The 15,365-nt window shown below is 27.2% G+C and overlaps 1 protein-coding gene, 1 long non-coding RNA gene and 1 other non-coding gene across 5 annotated transcripts in view; 2 read left to right on the plus strand and 1 right to left on the minus strand.

The window, feature by feature from the left end:
• Nucleotides 1–2,653: 2,653 nt before the first annotated feature.
• Nucleotides 2,654–2,761, plus strand: TRNAG-GCC (transfer RNA glycine (anticodon GCC)). Its single transcript has 2 exons — nt 2,654–2,689; nt 2,727–2,761. It is a non-coding gene; the product is annotated as a tRNA-Gly (tRNA).
• A 1,020-nt stretch (nt 2,762–3,781) lies between these two features.
• Nucleotides 3,782–5,255, plus strand: LOC142646252 (uncharacterized). The gene is made up of 2 exons (XR_012847218.1): nt 3,782–4,673; nt 4,775–5,255. It is a non-coding gene; the product is annotated as an uncharacterized LOC142646252 (long non-coding RNA).
• Nucleotides 4,802–15,365, minus strand: part of LOC113788347 (uncharacterized) — a 69,315-nt gene continuing 58,751 nt past the window's right edge. Inside the window, exons 2-7 of one of the 3 annotated variants that reach the window (XM_075824626.1) lie at nt 7,090–7,114; nt 6,790–6,984; nt 6,511–6,721; nt 6,205–6,278; nt 5,559–6,117; nt 4,802–5,304 (exon numbers count right to left, since the gene is read on the minus strand). In XM_075824626.1, the coding sequence (XP_075680741.1) occupies nt 5,042–5,304; nt 5,559–6,117; nt 6,205–6,278; nt 6,511–6,721; nt 6,790–6,984; nt 7,090–7,101 (1,314 nt within the window). In that variant the 5' untranslated portion in view covers nt 7,102–7,114 and the 3' untranslated portion in view covers nt 4,802–5,041. Of the gene's footprint in view, nt 5,305–5,330; nt 5,473–5,558; nt 6,118–6,204; nt 6,279–6,510; nt 6,722–6,789; nt 6,985–7,089; nt 7,159–15,365 lie in introns of those variants that run through there. The other 2 variants (XM_027337812.2, XM_027337820.2) reach the window with 2 other exon arrangements.

Below are 15,365 nucleotides of genomic sequence, written 5' to 3' on the forward strand. Positions count from 1 at the left end.
TCCTTTTTTTTTCGTTTTGTTTTGTTAAAAAAAGATCTTATATGTCCCCACGAGGTTTTATGTTTGATCCATTTCTTATTTCCACTTCTTTTTTTTTGCCATATATCTCCTGGGGAATTGGATAATTTTTGTTGTTGTTGTTGTCATTGTCATTGTCATTATTGGCCATTGTTAATGTTTTTTATTTCTACGATTCATGTTTCGACTATGATCTATCATTTTTTTCCTATGAAATAGAAATTGATTCAATAAATAGATCTATATGTATTTTAATGAATTATCAATAATCAATTGTCAAATGATTGATATCTATAGTAATTTACAATTGTTTATTTATGGCAAAGCAAAAATAATAATAATAAATGTATGATATGTTACATAACATATCAAATATTTATGATTTTTTCATCACTTTTTTATGGAAATTTCTTTTATTGTTGCTTATGAAAATGATTTGGTGCTGAATGCATAAAAAATATTATCAAAAAACAAAACATACGATTCTATGCATTCTGTGTTAACATTTTATTTGTTTGTTTTTTTTATAATGAAACGGCAGCATTAGCATCTGATCAAATCGTTTGGACAGAAAAAAACAACAATAAAAATAAAATTGAAAATTTCAATGATGTTTTTCATGCTTGAAATAGTTTTTTTTGCTCAAAAAAAAAAAAAAAAAAAAAATCATTGACATTTGGTTTCATCAGAAGAATATATAAATTTATTGAAATTGTTCCCAATGGTGTAATCAATTTCAAGTCATATTGATGCTATTTATATAATGATTACGATTATTATTATTATCGTTTCATTGGATATAAGAAAATTATCACAATTAATTTGAAACAAATTGATTCGATGATTATAATCGTTTTTTCACAATTACTCAATGTGAATTTAACCAAAATTTATGCACTTTTTTTGCTTAACAAAATTATATGACCCAAGATATTATTCAACAGATAGTGAATTAATTTTTTTCTAAGAAAAATAATTGATCGGATTGGAATATTATTATTATTGTGAATCAAGAACAGATTTCTCTACTTCTATTTCTACCATTTGTCTCATCTTTTTTCCTGCTATTAATTTAAGGTTTTAAGGTTGTAAGTTAAATTCTAAACAAAAATGAAAGTAATAAACTGAAAAAATTCATAGATTAAATTGAATACTTTTACTGTTCCGTTTTTGTATAAAGAGTAGGAAAAAATAATAATGACGACACTTTAGAATTTCAGACGAATAATATCGATGATCCCAATGAACACAATGAATAATGAAAAATGAATTCATATCATCATCACAGATATTTTCATTCAATGCAAGAAACCAAAAACATATAGAAAAATGTTTGAAGAAAAAAAAATTGGAACACATTTTTTTCATAAATTTGTTTGTTCATTTATTATTATTGTTACAATATTTTTAGAATTTTTTTATTTAGGAAAAAGAATAGAACAAGGAACAATTCTCCATTTGAAAACTTCAAACGATTATTATTAATTTTCAAAAAATGAAAATATTCGAATCAATTTATTTATTTATTTAGATTAAACAGAATGGTGAATCAATTTTGAAAAATATCGAAACAAATGGTTTCCAAAATTAATGAATATCAGTGTGGAAAAGAAAAGAATTTGAAAAAACTTGATGCATGGAACAAAATCTTGAAAATATTCTGATTGATGAACACTAATCATTTATATTGAAAAAATGGCTTGAAAAGAATAAGATCAAGATGATGATGATGATGATGATAATGATAATGATAATGATGATGGTATGGTATGTTGGTTGCCGTTGTTATTGAGAAACTTTGGCCATTATATGTTGAAAATGCAAAATAAGCCTAATGTTTTGAAATCTTTTTTCTTTCTTTTTTTTTTTGTTGAAACATGTTTTCCACCAATTCCAACGATTCAATCATGAAATGATGAAATTAAATGTTGAATTTTTTCTTTCTTTCGTTTTTTTATTGAGTAACACTTTCGAAAGTATGTGATGAAAAAGAAATCGACAAAAAAAGTGAAGAATAATGAAATTTTTGTCTTTTTTTCTTTTCTTTTAAAACTTTTTTCCACGATCATGAAAATGAGAATAACATTGTCTTGCATTGTGTGATTATAATCGTCTAAACGTAAAGAAACGAATCTGATGATGATGATGATTCATTAATATTCATTTACGGTTGACGTTGATGATCATCATCATTTTGAGGCCGAAAACTTTTAGGAATTTTTTTTTGAATTTCAAGAATCTATAAGTTCTATTATTCTTAAGAAAAAAAAACATTATTCTTCAATCTTATCGTTATTAGAATTTGAACGAAATTTCGTCCATATGTTATACACAAAACTTGACTATCATCGATGATCTAAGCATGATTATTATGATGATGATGAGATCTGGCTCACACAAGTCAAACAGGTTTTTTCCATATGACTACTATCGAAGTTGCCTGATTGCTTGATTGACGTCAATATTCACTATATCTGTTTTTCTTATTATGTAATGTTTTTCAAGTTTTTTTCTATAATATCTTGCATGATTTGAGTTAATGAAAATGTATCAAAAAACATATACTTACATCAATTGACCAACAATGGTTCAATTGGATCAATGTACAATTCCTATGTTCATTCCGAGTTTGAAAGCGTCGTTGGTTCAGTGGTAGAATGCTCGCCTGCCATCTTGAAAATTATCGATAGTTTCGATATACGGAAGTACGCGGGCGGCCCGGGTTCGATTCCCGGACGACGCAAACTAATGATCATATTTTTTTATCATATAAAATAGAACATTAAAAAAGAAGAAAATTTATCAAAATGTATCATCATTTTTTTTTGAAATCGATTTAAAATTTGTCGATTTTTTTTCTAAATACAACTATCATTATCATTGGAATATAACAAGAATTCTATTCCGGTCATTATAAGCTCATTTTTTTGTTATGTCTATTTTGTTCATCATTTTTTTTATTTGATGTCCATTAAGAGTTTTATGTTTGATGAGAAAAGAAAACAAGTTTTATTACATTGATGATGATGACAAATACACAAACACACACACTTACAAAAGAGAATTATCAGTTCCAGTTTGAGTTGTTCAAAATTTTTGAAACTTTTACTTGAATGATAATTATTCTACATGTATCATCATCATCATCGTCAGAAGGACAAGTGTCAGGAAAACTTCATAATTTTTTTCTATTTCTTTCATAAATTGTCGACCTAAATTCATTCCCGGTATAAGTTTTCTAAGTTTTGCCCGAAGTTTATTGATGTTAAGTATTATTTTTTTTTACCAAATATGTTTGAAATTATTAACGGACGGTGACCGAAAACTATAGTGAAGAGGGTGTGTGTGGTGTGATGTGGTGTTGTTGTTGTTATTTCCGAATAGCATTCATCTTAATGGCCAGATGATGATGAACCTTTTCTATTTGATATAGTCCAGTTTTTTTTCATTTTTTTTCATCATTCTACATTCAAGCTAAAAATTGGCCAATTTAATGGTCCATATTATGATGAAATTGTCGGATCATTGCCGCCGCATCAATTTTTATCCATTATTATTATCTAGGCATTTGATTTTTAAAATTGCACAATTTTTTTCTAAATATTTCCAACAGCGAATATTGTCATTTTTTTGTAAAATGAAAAAAATGGGCAATTTTTCCAGATGAATTTTATTTCTTTTTTTTTATTTGTTTGCCTTCAACCAAATGAGAAAAAATCCAGAATTCAGAATTCAAATCATTTTTTCACACTAGATTCTAATTCTGAAAAAAAACAAACAAAAATATAAACTTCAGGCCAACAAGGGTTGTTGGATTTAATTATTTTTTCTTTATTTTCTTAAGGTAAAAAAAGGAGGGAAATGAAACAACGATCATTAACGCCATCGTTTGGTCATGATTACAAATGTGGATTTTATTGTAAATTTATTCATTGTTTTTCGTTTTCGGGTCCGATTTATTGTTAATGTTTTCGGTGTAAGCATTGTTGATTTTTTAATTTTGATTAATAATTTTCATGTGGATATTGTTTTCGTTGTTGTTGTCGTTAGTGTTGGTGTCGTTGCTGATGATGATGATGATAATGATGATGATGATGATAATGAATATGAGCGTTTTGTCACTCGTTTCGAAATAAATCGAATTGTACCAGAAAAACAGGACTTTAATAAGTGAAATTTTGATGTTTTCCTTTCATTATTACCAGGTGTGAACAATTGATGACGATGATTTTTCTTTTTCTGTTTTTTTACCGTCATTTCAGATGAAATTGATGAAGTTGTTGTTGGTGTTGTAATTGTTGATTTTTTCAGTGCTGGCACCAATGTTTCAGATGATTGACAAAAATCTTCTGTTATTACTGATCGTTCGGCAAATAATCGGCCTTCACCTTCATAATATAGAATGTAGTATAGAAAGATGATTAGACCGATAAAAAAGCCCACCATAAAACTTATGACCAATACTATAGTTACATTTAAGCTTTCGGGATTTTGTGTCGAGATTGAATTTGATGGTTTATCTATTTTTCTTGTTACATTAGCTGACAGCTTAGATGCTATGGTCTTTTTTATAACCACCGTCATCAACATCATCTTGGTGAACCATAATTGATTCATCATAATCGATTGTTTCAATCATTCAATCGATAATTATGGTTTGTGTTTGCATTTTATAATGGAAAAAGAATTCTGTTTGAATTTTTTTTTCCTAAAATTTAATTTAAATTTTTATTAATTTTTTCGTTTTTTTTCTTAGGAATAATGTATTTATGGCATAAGAAAATTATTTAAAAAAATTCGATTTAATTTTATACAAAGAAAAATATATCAAATCTCAATGAAACATTGATATTGAATTGAAAAAAATGAATTGATTCCATAAAGACATTTGTTTGTATGTATGTTTTTTTATTAAAGGTACAAATGAATCCTGTTTCCCGAAAGTACTGCCCCATTTTTTTTTTGGATTTGCTTAAACGTTGAGTGAATTAGATTTTTCCTTTGGTTATTTTATATTCGCTGACTATGTTATCAATATCGTTTTGATCATGAACGATATTCTTTGGGAAGAAAAAATATTTAATGGTAATGCCCATCGTTTTGATTTGACCGATTGTAATCTTTGTTGATCTTCATATTCTTCTCGTTGAAAAAATGGTGGTAATTTGAATTGTTGTGGCTGTACTCGGCTTACTGGCCGTAAAATTGGTGTTATACGTGATGGAAATGATGACGAATGTGATGATGAATGGCGATGATTTATGATTGGTTGAATTGCAGCTGTATCTGATTGATTTTATTTGCAATCATTCATAGCAGCAAAAAAAATTTTTAATTTGGCACTTGAATACAAGAATATATTTTATATGATGATTTGGTTGGTGGGTTTATGGATGGATTAGATGAGAGCTCATATTTATGTATTGGGCCATAGAAAAGGATTTCAAAAGAAAGCTTCAGGTAACATATGAACAAGGAAGGAAGGAAGGAAGGAAATTAATCCTATTGGATTTAGGGTATTTAAATCAAATTATAATTACCCTCTTCACTTTGTTGTTGTTGCTGTTGATGTTGTTGTTCAAAAACTTGTGGTTCTTGTGTGGATGTGGAAGCTACAGCAGCAGCTGGTCTTGATGGTAAATAGGATGTGGATTGAGTTGGTTGTACCGGCTGTTGTTGTTGTTGAACAATTGGAGCCGGTTGAAATGTTTGCTGAATCAATGGTGCTACAGGTCGTTGTTGTTGCACAGGTGAAACAAATGAACTTGGTGCTTTCGGTAATCCTTTCGTTTGTGGTTGTAAACGTTGACGTTCATTGCCAGCTAATGCATAGCTTGATTGTGGTTGTGGTGCAGCAGCAGCTTCATCTGCATAAGATGAACCACTTAATGAACCGGATAGTCCTGCTTGTTGTTGTTGTTGTTGTTGTCCGTAACCGGATGGTCCTGCCTGTTGTTGTCCATAACCTGCAGCTTGTGCGCGTGATTGTGCTGCGAGTGCTGCTGCATTTTGTCGATCGGCTGGAACTTCATCTACTTCATATTTAGCATCAGCTGAATCTTTGTTGGCAAGACCTTCTTCATTTGAACGGATTACGGCCTATTTTTCAAAATAAACAATTACGAAATCCAAATTTAGAAATTTGAAATTTTGTCATATTTTTAAACAATGGGTTATTCAACTTACACGAAAGCCTTCAGGACCAGCTGTATAATCAACACGACGCATACGACCTTCAGCATCACGAATATGATAGAATCCTAAATGTAGGCGTGAAAATTCGTGAGTAAATAATTTAGGCGCATTGTTTTGGAATATGACCTATTTTACATATCAAATAAGATCTAATGTCTATGTCTAAATTCAATCCAAATTGCCTAATTACTTTATATGGCCTATCGGAATCATTTCTAAATCAACGCTAATTTATCTATTTGTTTTTTTTTGTCAAATCGAATGTTGTCATCATTAATATGACTAATTTTAACATACCAATAACATTTCCACTAGCATCCTGTGATTCTTCACGAGATATTTCCGAACCACTTTGTTCATCATTTACCGAATAAGAGAATGAATATGGTTCAGGTGCTGGATGTTGTTCGCCACTACCGTCATCACTATCGGGTATTGGTGCAGATAATGCTGCTTCTCCTGGTCGTTGACGGACTGGACCAGCAACGGCTGCTTGATCATCTTCGTACTAGAAATTAAATTTTCAATAAAAATAAATGTAATATATTATTTTATTGATAATAAATTCAAATTTACCTGTTGAACTGGAGCTTGTTGAAAAGTTTGTTGTACAATTGGTGCAACAGCGGCTTGTTGAAAAACTTGTTGTTGTTGAATTTGTCTGGCTGGACTACGATTTTCATTCAACAAAGTTTTACCATATGAACCACCTTTTTGAGCCAAACAAGCCGTAATAAATGTGGCTAATATGAATACAATTTTTACGTTAAGCTAAGATGTTGATGTGCAATTTTTTAAATATTAAACATTGTAATGTAAATTTAACGGGAGAAAAAACAATGAGATTAAAATTTTTCCATCATTTAAAAAATTCACCTTGATTTGCATGATGATAGAATTATTTTTTCGGAATTTTCGAAATGATAATAATAATACTGGAGAAAAAATAGACAAAAAAAAAATACTGGATAAAATATTAAAACAATGATTGCAATCGAAACAAAAATGAAATAATAATTCAAAATGTTGAACGAATTATTGTTTCAGTTTTCTTCTCTGAAGATGATGGTCACTAAAAAAATTTTGAAATAAAAAAAAACTTAATTTAAATGATGGCCTTATTAAAACATACACCAACAACCATTTAAAATAATAGATAAAATGATCAACTATCACGGAATCGAATTAAATTTTTTATTTCTCTGATTTCTTATTGATAAAAGAAAATATTTCACAATCTTGAAGAAGAAAAAGAAATTTCACTTACACAACTTGATTTTTTTTGAAGATAAACTATGAAAAGTAAAAATTATTTGATCAAAGATTTTTGTTCTTTACTTTTTCTCCGATTTTAATGCTGTCTTTTTATACTTTGGAATTTGATTCAACATTTGGAATTTTCGTTCTCGTTTTTTATATTTTGTGTAAAAAAAATACTATGTAGCATCATTCTCTTAAGATTTTTACATTTCATTCACTTTGCTCTAATCCTTAAACACTCGTTCTTATTCGTAGTCGTCGTCGTCGTCGTTTTCTTCATGAAACAGGCATGGATTTTATTTGATTTGTTTTTCTTCTCTGAATACGCTGTTTGTCACAATCATCATCAAGAGAAAGTTTACCAAATAGGAAAAAAGGCGAGATCATCATTATGATTTTGAATTTGTAAGAGTCATCATCGTTTCGTTGGGCCATGTATGTGTATGCGTGTAATATATGATTGCTTCATAATGATTTTAATTATGGAACCGAACAATATTTGCATACCTTGTCATATAACACACATAGTTGTTTCTATAGGCATGTTTTCTTAGCATCTCATTTAATTTAAGGTCCTACAAGTGAGTGGTATCAATAATGATTTTTATTTATTTTGATAAACAAGAAAAAAAATCAATCCAAACCAATGATATACGGTCATATCATGCTAAGAAAGAAAAAAAAAAGAAAAAAAATTATTATTCAATCAAATTATTTTACATCATCATCATCATCATTAAATTGAGAATTGACGAACATGATGATCAAGTAATGTAAAACATAATGTTGATTGTAATATTGAATATGATTTTTGTTGATTATGGAAGACAAATATACATGAATTATGACATATAAAAAACGGAACAAACAACTGATTTGATTAATAAATGTTTTCGTATTTCAAATCAAAAAATAAAAATATCGATAAGTAGATAAATGTGCACGTGCAACGCGTGCACGTTTGTATAGTACAAAATAATATTTTAATTGGTTTTATGGAAAGGTTTATAAGCGCGGACATGATTAAAAAACAGATTCACGAATGGATTTTTTTCATCTCATTATAGATTTAGAATTAATTTCTTGCAATTTTATTTTCTAATCGATTATATCTTTAGGTTGTGTATTTAATTGGTAAATTTCAAATTTTATTTGTTTGATTTTTGTTTGTTTGTTTGTTTGCAGCACGTAATCGCAAATAAATGATGTTTCATAATAACGAACTGAAAACTAATCAATTTGACATTTTAGATACTTATCGATTTAATTTTTTAAAAAATTGATTCAAAACTATATCTCAGATTTTTTTTAATGTTAAAATTCAACAACAACAACGAAAAAAGGTTATTGTGTCTAATGTAATGATGACACAAATCTAAGAAAAAAAATGTATCATTCATTTTCAGTTGAACGATTATTTGGGATTGTAATCATTTCTTGTTCATTATTTATTTTGAAGAATAAGTAGCATCAATCTTCTTTTTTTTTCTGGTGACATTTTTTCCCAAGGTTTCAACTGTTTTTTTTTCAAGTAAAAAAGAAACAATTGTACTTTTTCTTAACAGTTTATATTACTTGACAATTCAATTATTATCATTAACACAAGATGAATTGTCAATCGATTGATCGATCGATCGATCATTATTATTATCATTGATTTGATACTTAAATTGATCACAATGAGATCATAATGAAATGTTTTCACTTTTGCTTTTTCGAATGAATGATGTGATAAATTTTTTATTATTATCAAGATTGGTCTGTAAATGTTTTTTGTTTTTGTTCGAATTCAAACATCGGAAAAAAATTTGAAATGAAAAGATTATCATCCAAAATTGATGATAATAATCTTACATCCTTAACTTAAACACAGCTTTAATTCAATTCGGAAAAGATTTTTTTTCTCTATCTCTCTCAGATTTGTCAGAAATTATATTTCAAATGAAAATCTTGAGCGATGAAAAAAAATTGTTTTTTCTTCTTTAAAGTAATTTATCTCCGTAACATTTACTGATAATCATCATCAATCCTGTACGGGTTAAGTTCAAATTTGATCTTCACACAACCTGTAAATGATGCAAACAAATGATTTAAAGAAAATGCGGAAAGATGAAATAAATAACGTATAATGTGTGAGAGTTTCTTTTTTATTGAAACAAAGTCAATTTTAATATTGATACATTTATCTTTTTTTCGAATGTGATATGAATAAATCGAAAAATTATCATTACCAAAAAATCAATGATAATGGAATAAATAAATCAACCCATTTCATAAAATGATAATTCGAAAAAATAATGGAAATGAACAATATAAAGTATAAAGTAATTAATATGAAAATTTGTTTTTGTTCTGAAATAATTCTTCCGTTCCACCAGTGTTATTCGAATCAAGCATGAATAAATGGATTAATGTTGAAAATTTGTATTTTCATTGAAAACAATTTTCTTCTTCCTTGTTGTGTATCATTAAAAAAATAATGATAATTGCACAAATTCCGACGCCCATATTAACAAATGATTCATAATTCATTATTGTTTTTTAATGAAACAAAAAAAAATTAGTAAAATTGAGGATATACCAACATTTTTTCCCTATCATTTAACATTCATCATAAATCACAAATTCATTTCTTTTTCAATTTCAAAATGAATTTTCCATCTTCACAATTATCTTGTTGCACCAATATTAGATAACAGAACAAAATACTATACTGTTTATTGATTATATAATTATGTAACTATGATGATGATTCAAAACAAAAATTTGTATGAAAAGCCGGCTGCTCGGTTCGGGTAAAAAACTACAATCAATTTCTTAATAAATTATTATTGTAATGATAATAATCAGAATTTCAAATCATTTTTCCGTCATTCATATCGACAATCATATCATGATGATAATCAAATAAAGATAAAAAAAATAAAAATTAACATTTTATGGTAATAATCAATTGTATATATCCTGTCCGGTAATTTAATAATTCCAGATGTTGTCGATTTAACTTGTTTTCTTTTAGCCATTATCATCTTTATAATAATGATGTTTTATAGTTATATACGGATATATCATTATAATACAAAAAATGAATTTTGTTTCTGTTTTATTTTTGATAATTTTAAATTTGAATAAATTTCTATCAATTTTTTCAAGGGGCAGTTATGAAAAGTTGTGAAAGGAAATTGTCTCCCCCTCCTTTCATTTTGTATTAACATTTTTGGTCAAAAGAAAACAATCCTCGACTATTAGCGGGAAAGAACAGACAAAAAAACAACATAACCGGTAATCCACACACTCTGGATTCATAATTTTAGTTTTTCGTTCTTTTTGTTTTGAACTGATGATACGGAAATCCTGATTATGATCATTTTACATATTTTATTGTGTGCCTGTGAATAAAGAGGCTTGGTATACCACCATAGGAAAAAAAAATTATTGTTGCAATTCACCAATGATGTATTTAGCTATCACTTAGTGATAAATAGATTTTATATCCATTTGTTGTCATAAATTGATTTTTTTCTGTTGATATTTCAATCGGTTTTTTCGGTGTTTATGTTTTGGTATGGCGGAATTTATGCTTGGAAATGAATGATAGATTTTTCCAAGACAAATTCGGAAATATGATACGCATGATTGTATTTCTCATGTCAATTATTGTTATTCTCATTATTTATTTATGTATAAATAGAGAGAATAGAAGAGCAACAAAAAACATGATCCATTGATTTGTCTGTTGATTAACATAAATCAAAAAGATTGAAAACTGGCATGGAAAATAATTCTGAAACAGTCGTACAAAATATGATCAGTGTGCGTGTGTTGGCAATATTTCCCGTTTCATTCATCAATGATAACTAAATCGATTTGATTGATTTGAAAAAAGTATGCAAAAGAGTTTGATTTTTTGTTTTGTTTTGAATGAATTCGTTTTATTGTTATGGCAAAATATGACCATCAATTATCATCGAAAACAACATTATTTTTGTCTTATTTATGAATTTTAACAATAAATATTCTCATCTCTTACGTATACACACGTGTTGACAAGTATACATGCTTTTTTACTTAACTTATAACGATTATTATTGACCATCATCATTGTCAAACATTTTTTTCAATTCATCAGTCTGTCAGGCAATCATCATTTTAATTATGCATTTATTATTATTTTATTTTATTTGTTCCAATAATCAATGGTCATCATTTGTTTTATTCATTCAATCTGAATATGATGAGTGTCATGGTCTTATAACAATCATAATCATAATCATCTATGAATGAATGATTGAAGACCTCAAAATGTCTATTCATAAACTTTATTTGATTATTTCGATAATGATGTCCACTGTAACTGCTTTTTTACTTAATAATCCAATTGCAATTTCAACAAACAATTAACGGGCCAATTTTTTTTCTAGTTTGACCATCGAAATTTTCTTTAATCATTTGAAAATTTTTGAAATTTGAAAATGGTCAGATTTGTTTTAAAACAAAAGGATTATCGTTGATATTTTTTTCTGTGTGAAAATTCCACTCAATAGATTCATATTCATTTACACCTGCTATTTGTTGTTGTTGTTGAAATAAAATGTAAAAAAAACATGATGGAGGTCACAAAAACAGACTATTGTCACAAATAATTATGTCCCTTGTTCTATTTCTTCTACTTATTTGTAACGATGAACGATGGACATACGATTTCTATTTATGTTTCATATAGCATTAATTAACGAAATTTTGTAAAAAAATGAAACGTCTTATTACGGATTCAATAATTAACGGAATCTTTGATGTCTTGATGTTCAATTTCAAAATTTTATGTTATTTGTTTTGTTATTTTTTGCGTGTTTGCGTAAAACTTGACAGAAAAAAAACGATAATCTTATCGTTGGTAATTAGAAAACTTTTACATTTGTTCACTTAATTTTGTTTTTTTTTCTTCAAAAAATTTCATTATCTTTCTTGTTTCATCGAAATTTTAAAAAACTTTAATAAAAAAATCTCTTTTTCTTTAAATTTCATGTTCCTTGTGATAGATGATCATTTGTACAGGATGCACATAAATTCGTATTAGTTGAATTTTTCATAAAAATAATCATCATCATATATCACACCATATATTTACATTCGAATTAAATACAAATTTCAAATGACAAGCATCTGTTTGTCAGTGATTGTTTTTTTGTTGTTGTAAAATTTACATGCGTTTGATACTGATGATGATGATAATCATTAAATTATCTTCATATCTAGGTATTCGATGGTCAAACACGATATCGATATAATTTTCTTTTTTATATTTGATAATGGAATCAAGGCCATAGTCAACAAAAATTTTCTGTTTCATTGATTTAATTCGATTTTAATTTGATCCATTCAATATTAACAAAAGCTATTCCCGTTGAATGAAGATGATTTTTTTTCCTTTATTTGGATCTGTCAAATGATATTTTGTTCTTAATCTCTAAGAGGGAATGATATTTTGGGATTTTTTTTCTTCAATTTTCAATACAAAAAAAAATCGTCAAAAATTTCCATTTTTTTGTGAAATTTTTGACGATTAAATATTTTGTTGTTGTTGTCGCAAACAAGAGAATTTTTACATTATAATCATTGATAAAGAGGGATTTTCTTTTTTGCAGTTAGGAGGCTATTTTTGTATTATGAATAGTTCGGAAATCTTAAAATCATGCACATAGAATCTTAATCCTCAACTCATAGTACAATGTTTTGATCCTGAAATTTCTATTTTCAAAATAAAAATCCAAAAAATTGAAATTTTCCAATTGAAAATCCCCTTCGGTTTTGTTTGTCTTTGTTTCATAGCGATTGATTCAATGATTAATTTTGTTTATGATTTTGAATCAAAAACAAAAAAAAATTGATTAATATAATCACCAAATGTCCAAATTGATTTACATTAATCCTATTTGATGAGTTTATCTTGTTTTTGTTTGTTTGATTATTTCATTTATTTATTTTTTTCATATAATCGTAATGGAAATATTTGCTTTATGTTTAATAATTGGAGATTTTGTATAATTAATATTTATGTCAATCAAAGAAAAATCGATATTGATATATATGCTCCTGAATGATTAATTCCACAAAACAAAATGTGATGATCATTTCATTAATTCGATATAAATTAAATCGTTACCTTATGTTAGGTGATCTAGCTACTTTTTAATAATTGACCATTTTTAATGATAATAATTATCATCAGAATGATCGTATGATGATCGTCTTGATGATGGACATGAAAAAAATTTATGGATAAAGTTCAACATGTTTTAAGATTTTCTTTCGATTTTTTTTAAATCAACATTTTCAATATCCACACATCCATTTTGAATGACATACACGTGTCACATGCTTATATTTTACAAAGAACAACATCAAACACGTTATGAATCGAAAATCTAATATGTTAATTCTAATAAAAATTTAATTATCTCATCTTTTTAGCAAAAAAAAAAAAACATTTCAAGATACAGCCAAAACCAATAAAGAAGGACAATTTTTGCTGTTATATGAAATATCAAATGTTTGACATTTTCTTATTGATTTCAGATGAGAAATTTTTATGAAATATGCCCTGGTTCGACTTTCACCTGCAATTTTTATCCTTATTATATTCAAAAACATAGATGGTCGACAGTCCTTTTCCAATTGAAGAAGCACCTGTTGCATTTGTAACAATTTTTTTTTCATTCAAGTAAAATGAGAAAAAAACTTTAAATCATTTTTTCTTCAGATGATTAGATTAGATCAGCTATCATTACCACCACCACCACCACCACCTCTGCGATCGTTGATAATGATGATGATTATTATCAATTTTCATATGGAACTTGAATTTAACAGATGGTTTCGTGTTAGTAGTTGTTGTTGTTTCGATTATGATGATGATGATGATGGCTCAATTTTTTTCCATTTGAAATAAAGTTTATTCGATTATAATCATTATTGTGATGATGATGGCCATTTTTTTACTTAAAAATTATTAACTAGATCATTTTCACTGATGATGATAATGATCACAATCTTGATTTTGGATTTTTTTTAGTCGAGTTTTTTTCTCTGAATGAAATTTTTTTTTCCAAATAATTTAAACTTTTTTTTTGTAAAATTGGATTTTCATTCGGATTGATAATCAAATTATTGTTATAATATTTTGATTAAAAACATTAATCTAGATCATCTTGATAATCATTGTCAATTAATTGATGGAACGAATTAAAGAAAAAATTCTAATTATCATGTTTTTTTTTCGCTGTCGCTTCTGTACTGTTCTGACATTTGTATGATAATGATGATGATTAAAACGATTTGTTCGCAATATTATATTATTTTATTTTTTCAACAAAGAGAATAAATTTTACGGCTATGGATCATATTTTTTTCACGTTTCTTCTCACTTTAATATTGATAATTGTTGAAAAAATATTGAAAAATTTTTGTTTCGTTAACTTTAAATTTTCGATATATTTTGTCGATGCTGAAAGAAAATTCCGTTACATTCGTGACCTCGCATTTTTTCTGTTTAATCGCTGAATATTTTTGCAATTCTCCAAATAAGCTTCCTTCAAAAAAAAGAAGATTTTTTTGAAATTTGTGATTGATTGTCATTAGCACACAAGAATGTGTACAATATGGACACTGTCCACAGGTAAATGACGAAAAAAATGAAATCTTTCATTCATTTTCAATACGATTGATTTGATCGCCAACATATTATTGTGTTGAAATTTTCATTCTCATTTTTCTTGTTTTCTTTTCTTTTTTTTTGTCACTTTATTAAACATGCAAATTCAATATAACAAAGATGTTTCAAGGATGTATATTCTATACTTGAATATTATAATGATGAAGATGAGAGTGTAAAG

Source organism: Dermatophagoides pteronyssinus, unplaced genomic scaffold (assembly GCF_027571235.1).
Source record: "Dermatophagoides pteronyssinus isolate colony J.1.1.1.1 unplaced genomic scaffold, Derpt_VIB-CSIC_2022.12 sq0002, whole genome shotgun sequence".
NCBI classification, from domain to species: domain Eukaryota; kingdom Metazoa; phylum Arthropoda; class Arachnida; order Sarcoptiformes; family Pyroglyphidae; genus Dermatophagoides; species Dermatophagoides pteronyssinus.